Below are 9,478 nucleotides of genomic sequence, written 5' to 3' on the forward strand. Positions count from 1 at the left end.
TCCGAAGGGAGACATGGCACCACCCACCCTTCCGGTCCATCGGATTATACCACCAATGACCGTAAGAGGTTCGATCAGAGTATCAAAACTAATGAAATAAAATGTTAGGTGACTCAATATTAATTGATTTGAATCGATTGTATTTAGCGCCTACAAACTCAATATACAAAATCCTGAATTTTGAAATAATCATAAAGCATATACATATATAATATTTGTATATAAATATCGTTCTCTTAATTTATTTCTTCCACAACATAATATACAAGAGTTGCCAAAGCTGTCGAACATGTATAATTATATATATGATATATAATGTATAATTATATATATAATATATATATAAGAGAAGAGGTAATGCATTGTAGTTCCAACAAAGTTTGTTGTTAATTTGCACGCCTGGAAGAATTTGGTCAATCGGATCGGGGTCGCCCTATAGCCACGAACCCGTCTCTGTGGTCTAGTGGTTAAGGCACCGGCGTTCAAAGCTGGGGGCCCGGGTTCGATTCCCGGCAGATACATTTTTCGGCATTACCAATTCTTCCAAAGGGTAGATAGCTCTGGGAAACCTTGATTTAAGCTACGCCTACCATTGTTCTCTTCATCACTTTCTTTACAGTTGCCAAAGTTGCCAAAGCTGTTGTACATGTATAACTTCACACATTTTTATATATATATATATATATATATATATATCAAAATTAATTGATGTTTGCGTTTCCATGTACAAGTAGCTGGATTGTGCCATCACATCGGACAATCGCGTAACCCGACCATTCGAGAAAAGGGTTCCTTAAATTGATTCCCGAGACATCAGAGCCAGTTTACCCGACCTTCATTGTATATTTGGCTATGATAAAAAAACATCGGGTAAATTGCATCTGACCTATCGGGAATTTAAGAGGCTAAATACGTTCTCAAATGGTTGGGTAAACTGAACCCGACGTTTCGGAAATGGTCGGTTTATACGCGATTACCCGACCGGACGCGATAACTCGATGTGATCATGGTGATGGTACAAGCCCAACTAACATATGTATCTAGGCGCATTTTCATGGAGACGCATTAGGATTAAAACATTGATTACAATGATATTAATTACACGTCATTTCGACGTTACAATGCATCAAAACATTATACATTGTGACGTCGAAATGACTTTTCATTATTTACCCCATCCCACTTCCTACAAACCCACACAGTAAACACACATTCACGAAGAATCGCGTCCAGTTTCCAAAATTTGCAATTATCTTTTGATGAAATTTGTTTTACATTTTCACAACTTTATCACTGTGCAAGAAGAGTAGTAAACAAATAAAATTACTATTCTTTTTTTGTGGAGTGATTGCAAAAAACAGCAAGTGATCAATCTTATAGTAAGCGAGGATGTATATGTAGCCCTATCACAATCACAATAAATGAAATAATTAACGATTAACGCCACTGGCCCGTATAGTCTGAGGTCAAGTTTGACTCAGACATTGATCTAACTCGGTGCTCAAAATAATATGGGAAGCCGAAAAGTCAACAATATTACAGAAATCATTCCCAGACCTTTATGAATCAATTGGGTACCAAATGTATTGACGAATTAAACCACTATACTGTAAAGAATTACATTCACTCTTGGCTATCCATTTCATCTTTAGACTATAGAGTTTGAATCGAACCCGAGTTCAGAATAAGTACCAGTGTGGGGGGGGGGGGGGGTTAATCGTCCATCACGAATGAACTCCCTTTGAAATATCGAGTGAATAATTCACTCCTCAGAGATTGTGAACAAAAACAAATAAAATTTCACTACATGAGGATTCCCTTAACTTGTTGGTGAGTGAATTTCATTTTTTTTAGTGAAATTTCATTTTTATGTGTGTAAAACCATGGCCTTTCCTCTTAAATCCATCATGATGGTAAAACATTCGTATTTTCACTACAAATCCACTACAAATTGAGTGATCTATGCTGTCACTTCCAAAGGGTGAAAAAACGATTTAAAAATTGACCTTTTTAACTACAGAGAGCACCTTTAAAGAAGATATGCATGACCGAACTCATATTTGACATCCATTTCTCACTAAAGTCTTACAGGTAAAATGTTTTGTCTCCTTTTATTATATTTTTTTGTTTTGTAGGGTCACATGAGGTGTCCTGATTTAATGATGATTTTTTTTTTATTGCATGCTAGAAGTCATTCATGTTCGGGAACATCGCCAAACAGTGATCATATCCTTGGATGTTTGCTGAACATAATTTTTTGTTCCTTAATTTATATTTCTGTTATATTTTCGTAGGGACGAATGTGGTGTTGTGATTTAATGAGCTGATTGCAAATCATTAATATTCGAAAACCTCGCGAAATAATGACATTGCCCTTGAATGCAACTCTTCCTGGTTTGGTAGTCCTTTATTTTTTTATGTTTTCGTAGAAACATGAGAAGTCCTTAATGCTGCTTTCACCCCCCCCCCCCCGGGGGACTTCCATTGACGAGTGGATACCATGCGTGACCATGGGGTTTCGAAAAGCACCATAAATAAGTATTTTCCATATTCTGAAAATGCACCCCTTAACAAGTATTGGCGTGTGAAACCCTCCCCTTAGTATTCCCTGAATTGACCCCCTAAACAGGTACGATATTTTGTTATGTCACGGACGTCGTCTTCAAGTTTACCTTTACTTTCATTGGGTTTGGTACCACCCCACACACTTCGCTTAAATCGGACCCTAAATACGTACTGTCGGGACAAAAAGTACACCCTTTATTAAGTATTTTAGTCTTTTTATACCCTCGCAAATTGGGCCGTTAATCGTTTTTTTAGCAAAATATATTACACTTTTTTCATTATTTTAGTGTTTTTGACACCCTTATTACGTTACGTACGTAACGTGCCCTATCTTGGAAAGGAGATCCTTTTCACGTCTTCTTTTTTTTTGGTCACGCATGGTATCCACTTCTCAATGGAAGTGCCCCTCCCCAGGCTTTCACCTTGCTGATTGATGCTACGAGTCATTAATGTTCGGGAACAGCGCGAAATAGTGACTGTACCCATGGCAACGGTTCTGGGATAGCGGAAAGCCTGAATGTCAGCATACATCTGAACACCTCCTTAAACACTGGATGCTTACTTGCGTATATGAAGGGGTTGACAGCACTGTTCGCCACGAACATGACACCTGCGTACCAAGGGAATACACCAAGGTTAGTAAGCGCCAGCACGAATCCATATGGTATGATACAGAAAAAGAAGAAGCAGACTATGTAGAAGAGATTCTTGGTGATATCAATTTCTCTTTTGGTAACTTTGATCCTTGGCCGATCCCCAGGGGTTCCTGTTCCCATAGCGGACGCGTCATTGTTGTTGGTATTGTTTAAGCTATTGGCTGCCATTGTAACTTGGTTGATCTTCACTGACTGACCGCCTCGGTTGCCATCGACATGGTTTTTCATGACGGATACGTGCAGCCGAATGAAAATGTATATTGTGACGTAAGACGTGGTTATAATCGTGGTAGCGATGAAAATGGTGATGGCAGCCAGGATTTCGTAGATGTGCGCATGCGCGTCCGATGTGTCCCATACGCACAATTTGAAGTAAGGATCGTATCCGAGCCTCCCAAACCCGACGAGCTGAGGAACAACGAATGCAAGAAGAGGGTACAGCCAGGATATCATTACGTAGATCAAGTTCCGTTTTTTGGAGAATAATGTGGTGTACGTCCTCTTTGAGCGGGTGATGAGAGTGAAACGGTTTGTAGCAATGAGAGCAAGGGTGACGACTCCACATGTCAAGGACATCATGGCTGATCCACCGACCATTGCGCAAAGGCCACCCGCCAATGGCCATCCACGCTCGCTGAGAATCGCAACAGCTTGGAAAGGCAGCCCGAGGCACGTGAGGAAATCGGATAAGCTAAGGCTGACGACGAAAACGTTGGTTGGAGTCTGAAGCCGTCGAGACATGGCGACGGCGATGAAAACGAGGCTATTTCCGGTTAACCCGACGCCGCCGATAAGGCAGAAGAGGCAAGCTACGAAGGTCCTTTGAGCTTTGTGTGTGACGACAGGTTCTGTTACTGATGATGGTTCTGTCGAGTTCACCGTGGGGAACCAGGTTACGAGATCAGTGGTAGCCATGGTGGATGCAGGCACCAATCATTCTGAAATTAAGTATTATGAACATCTTGTTAATGAACATTGAATCTGTCAACTCCAGGTGAATGGTAATGATATAGAGATTATAAAAATATCCTCCTCTAGATTTCTACTTCAAACACAAAACAAGTTATATTTCTTTAAAGACTCATATTCCCATAAAACATCGCCAAGTATAAATGTATGCAAACTGAACGTCAAGTACTATATTCCTTCCAATAATGATGCAGATTCTGAGGGTGGCATCTCAATAAGCGTGCAGCTAGTTCGCGACTAAGGTTGCAACTCTATATTTGGCTATAGTCTCTGAGACATCTAAAAAAATTAAAATCTCAGAGGAGTATAAGTCGCAAGAAAATCAAACATGCTCGATTATTCAAAAGACTTTTGAGAGACCGTTTCCAGTCTCCCGCGATGTATCTGTGACGTCTCCGAGACATCTCCATCAGTTGCAGTCTCTGCGAAATATAAACCTTTCAGTGACGTCACGGAGACAGGCAGGAGAACAGAGAGACGGATGAGACCTACTTAAAAGCCTCACCAAAGGAGACGTCTTTGCAAAGAGACTACAGATTTGGAGACGTGTCCAAAATTAAAGATTCTTCGAACTTTCCAAGAAAATGTCTCTGCGATGTACTTCTCCAAGCAGACCAGGTGACAAGCACTTTGCCCGACGGTCGCGTTGTTGCTAGAAAATCTCTAAGTATTCGCTGCAACTAAGAAAACTCTTTGCGACGTCGCGACGCGTCGCTGCGATTTCTAGGAGACGTTTGCAGCAACATTCACGCGACTCTCCTGCAAAGTGCTTATCACCTGTCGGGGGACGTCTCTAAGTCGTAGAGATGTCTCCTCGGTTTAATAGACCGAAGAAACTTTTATTTTGGCGACGTCTTTGCGACTGTCAGACTGTAGTCTCTAAGAAATCGCAGAGAGATACTATAGAGCCTTAGAGGTAAGCTTTGAAAAAATTATTATTATTTGTCAAATCTAAGTTCCCAAGCTAGTGGACAGTGGACGAGGCAGTCGTATTCGTACATCATCACACATGTTCTTATTTCTTTTTCAAGGCGCTTTATTCCAAATATTCCCTCTGATAACTCGCATGTCATTCGTCGTGTTTGTACACACATTTGGGGACTATTTCAAGAAGCAAATATGTTTTTTTACGGACTTATTTGTTATGAGCCAATCGGATGCAAGAATCCTAGTAGCTTTGAGCAGTTGTCAGTGACAACCACTATTAGTTTCATGAAATGCTCCCACATGTCATGCATGCATATCGACAGATGGGTCGGTAGGCATGTAGAATCAGTAAAAAGTCCACCTTGTAGAAAATATGGATGTATGTACCTGGATATACACATATGTATTTTTCATCCCATTTAATTCAGGTCAATCTTCTAATTGGGCATTTCGTCAGTGATTAAATCTCTTTTTACTCAGCGGTAGATTGGATCGGATTGCCGAGGTAAACTCTAAAAAAAAAAAATTAACATGGTGATATCTCCTCAAGACAGGTCACTTAACCTCTGAATCAATCTCACTTACTATTGCGGCCAATACAATTTGAATCCGTTCCGCTAATAAACAAGATGGCAGAGAAGAAACATCAGTTGGCTGAGGTCAAAATGAAAATCAAGCCTCAGGAAAAGGTGATAAGACAGGCACAGCCCAATAATGAATATATAATCAACAGTCTCTATAAACATACGACCGTCAAACTTCATGTTGATATATATATATATATATATATATATATATAAGTTATCTTTTGCAATAGATGTTAAAACATTTTATAATCATTATTTTCAAATACAAATTTTTAAAAGTCACTTTTTGTTATGTTTTAATTCATGTAAAGGCCTCATTTATACCGTGTGATAAAAAAAACTTGACACCTCACGAATCCCTGATTTAAGGAAAAAATATGCCATGGACACAGAATTATTATATATGGTCTGAAAGAATATCTTCTCCCAAATAATTTGATACCATATAGGAGAAATGTTCTTTATAAGCGTAGTATTAAGGATAAAACGGATGAAAATAAAAATGAATACAAGAAATATAGGAACAAATTGACAACAGTCATACGTTGCTCTCGTAAGTCATATTATTCCTCACAGTTTGAACGAGCTAGGGGAAATATTTCCTCTACTTGGAAAACTGTGAAAGATATATTAGGTAAGCGAAATAATCCAAATACCCCAAACAAGTTTATTCATGATGGAAAGGAATTTACCTCAGCAGATGCAATTGCAAATACATTTAACAACTATTTTGCAAACGTTGGTCCAAATCAAGCTAAGACAATAGATACACATGGTACCAATTTTAGGAAATACCTGCATAACTCGTCACAATCTTCCATCTTCTTTAAAGCTCGTGGATAGTGTTGGTAAAGGATACAAAAATTCCAGTTGAATGGATCTTTCCTATTGAATAACGATTGCTGATGATGATTCAATGCGAAATTGACAGAATTTCTTCTTGGAAATATTAAATTTTAAATAAACTCCGAGAAATAAAATCATTCTCCTCGGCTGAATTTCAAAGACAGTTCGCTGAATTTATGCGCACTTATATAGCGCCCACTTTCGTCCACGACTGATTTTTCCCCCTGTTAGTTGATCACTAGCCGTTCCACTTTTAGCGAACCGAAATATCCCTGCGAGCGTAGTCTGCTAATTCCGTGTACCCGCTCGTCGATCATTGTTCTTAGTTTTAGCATGGCCTCCGTCGAGTTTCTCCCCCAGCGAGTTCGGCGAGGAGCACAGGAAACCGTTGAATTTTTGTTAGATGGGTTAGATAATTATTTAAAAAAATGTGGACTAACTTACCCCTTATGCTGTCCCTCCAACCTGTAGTTCACATGTTACAGTAGTTTATTTTGACGTTCATGAAAACGTATTAGAGATGAGTCTGTCAAAATTTTGGCTACAAATTTCCACGTGCGACAAGATTGGTTCATGGTTCTTGAAACTGCGAGATACATTATACTGCATGCTGCATGCGATGCGATGCGATGGACATTGGTCACGCTCGCTCAGCTCGATCGGCGCTTCGGCCTGACATTCTCTCACGCTTTATCCAACTCTATGCATTCTGTTCATACACAGTTTTGCGTGTACGATGTGTTCATGTCTTTCACGTCATATTTCAGCGCATGCATTGGGGAAGGGAAATTAATTTGGAAGTGGGAAAAGGGAGAAAAGAAGAAAGGGAAAGGTAAAAAAAAGAGGATAACAAGTAAAGGAAAAGAAAGAACAAATGAGGCAAGGGAAACAGGAAATAAGAATGGAACGAGCTAACATGATAGCAGAGGCAGATCAATTTCGCGGCCAATATCACGAATATGGGGGGGGGGGGAAATTTTTCACCCATTATTTTCCACGATCGACCGCTCTGAGTTGATTTTTGTTTGTTTCTTTCTTTGAAGGTGTAGACCTAACAGTCAGCTTTATTCTTATAAAACAACATAAATGCAGGGGCCGCAGAATGGTTTTCAAAGTGAGGGGGGGCTGAGTCAAATGTTTTTTTTGGGGGGGGGGGGTGCACCATGCAAAAATCACAATCAAATGGTCATTTTTACTTTTTTGAACACGGTTATGGAAAAAAGCAGGGGCTGGAGCCCCCCCTCGCTTCCGCGACCCCTGAAATGTATAATCCTATACGTACTATTCAATATAGTGCGAGTGATGCGCGAGTTAAAATTTTTCGTAAATGTCATATTTTGTCCTGAAAATAAAACATCTAACTAATAACTATACTGCAAATACGAAGCACGAGCAGATTTTTTTTTCATATATATTCTGGCCTGATAAACAAGGGACCTGTTCTGATTGTAGTAGCCATGAAGACGATACATAGGCCTATATAATTATGATGGCCTATTTCAAGAATGGAATAATGCGAGCGCGAAGTGCGGGCTGAACATTTTTGACATTCCAACAAGAAAATTGACATTCTAAGCATTAATCCTGAACTGAATAGGTATATAACTAGACAATACGAGCGATAAGCGCGATGGGGAAAATTAAGATTTAGAGCTAAAAACGGGACACTAGTTCATGTTTTGTAAGGCGTGAAGATGGGTAATTAGGCATCTTCCTACGTAATGCGAGCGGGAAGTGCGAGCAGATTTCTAATCTGAAAACTATTTCAAACACTGAAAATGAAACTGACTGGATGTGGATCGCACTCAATAAATGATTCAAGCGCGAAGCTCGAGCGGATATTTTTCGGAAATTATTCTGACCTAGGACGGGAACATTCTAAGGACATTTTGTCATATGAAAATAGAAATTATCTACCTATTAAGTGTCCCCAAGCGCGAGATGAAAATTCTTTCAATTATAAAAAAAGACAATATAGTTATTAGCAATTCATGAAATGTTATTGTTATTATCTTATTTATTACTCTAATAAGCCCAATAAGAGCGAGAAATTTGTTAATATCAATTTCTGAAAACTGGATATTCTAAGTATTTTTCTATTTATGAATAGAAGGCATTGGTTGATATATCTTTAACAATTAATGCGAGCGCAAATCACGAACCGATTTTTTTAAAATAAATTGTCATGAAAAGGGATTTTAAATAGTTTGTTATAGAGATAAATAACTAACCAATCGAAATGTGAGCGCGCAGCGCTAGCTGATAGGTTTTGACAATCAGAGCTGATATGTTTTGACAATCAGACCTGAATAATAATATTTTGAGAATTTATTGTAAATACGAAGACTAGAGATTGGGTACTTGACAAATAATGCGAGCGCGTAGCGCGAGCTGCATTGATACTCGATCAGACCATAAACGGACTACGGCTGCACATTAAAAAAAAATCAATTTGTAAATCAAGCAACGTGATATTTTAAGCTCCATATCAGCCCATTGAGGATTATTTGTATCTCGATATCAAACATGCAAGTGCGAGCGAAAAATTCATATAGTGATATGAAAGATTCTTATTTTTTTGTATTTTCCAAGTCTTCTTCTCACCTTATTTATTTCATTTGTCTTCCTCCTCTTTTCCTCCTTTTTTTCTCCTCTCTTTTCCTTTTTTTTATTTTCCCCACTCCTAGAGGGACCCGGGAACTTCGCCCTGGATCCGCGCTCGCATTATTCATGTTATTAATCTAGAAAGATCCCAAATTACTCATCCTTTTCATTATTTACAAAACATGAATGATGTGTCCCGTTTTAGTCTAAATCTCTTTTTTTTTACTCTCGCGCTTCGCCCTCGCATCAATAGTTCAGTGATATACATATCCTGTTTACGTTTACAAAAAAGCTTAGAATTTCCCTTCTTTAGGTAAAAATGTA

The 9,478-nt window shown here is 38.8% G+C and overlaps 1 protein-coding gene across 1 annotated transcript; it reads right to left on the reverse strand.

Annotated features, from left to right (window-relative positions):
* Positions 1 to 303: 303 nt before the first annotated feature.
* On the reverse strand, positions 304 to 5,630 carry LOC129260458 (melanopsin-like). The gene is made up of 2 exons (XM_064099901.1): positions 2,941 to 5,630; positions 304 to 1,633 (listed from the first exon to the last, which is right to left on the reverse strand). The coding sequence occupies exon 1, from the start codon at positions 4,134 to 4,136 to the stop codon at positions 3,012 to 3,014; it is 1,125 nt and encodes a 374-aa protein (XP_063955971.1). The 5' UTR covers positions 4,137 to 5,630; the 3' UTR covers positions 304 to 1,633; positions 2,941 to 3,011.
* Positions 5,631 to 9,478: the final 3,848 nt, after the last annotated feature.

Source organism: Lytechinus pictus, chromosome 5, assembly GCF_037042905.1.
Source record: "Lytechinus pictus isolate F3 Inbred chromosome 5, Lp3.0, whole genome shotgun sequence".
NCBI classification, from domain to species: Eukaryota; Metazoa; Echinodermata; class Echinoidea; order Temnopleuroida; family Toxopneustidae; genus Lytechinus; species Lytechinus pictus.

Bases quoted from the DNA above. Each gene is read 5' to 3' on its own strand.
- LOC129260458 (XM_064099901.1), bottom strand. From the start codon at position 4,136: ATGGCTACCACTGATCTCGTAACCTGGTTCCCCACGGTGAACTCGACA.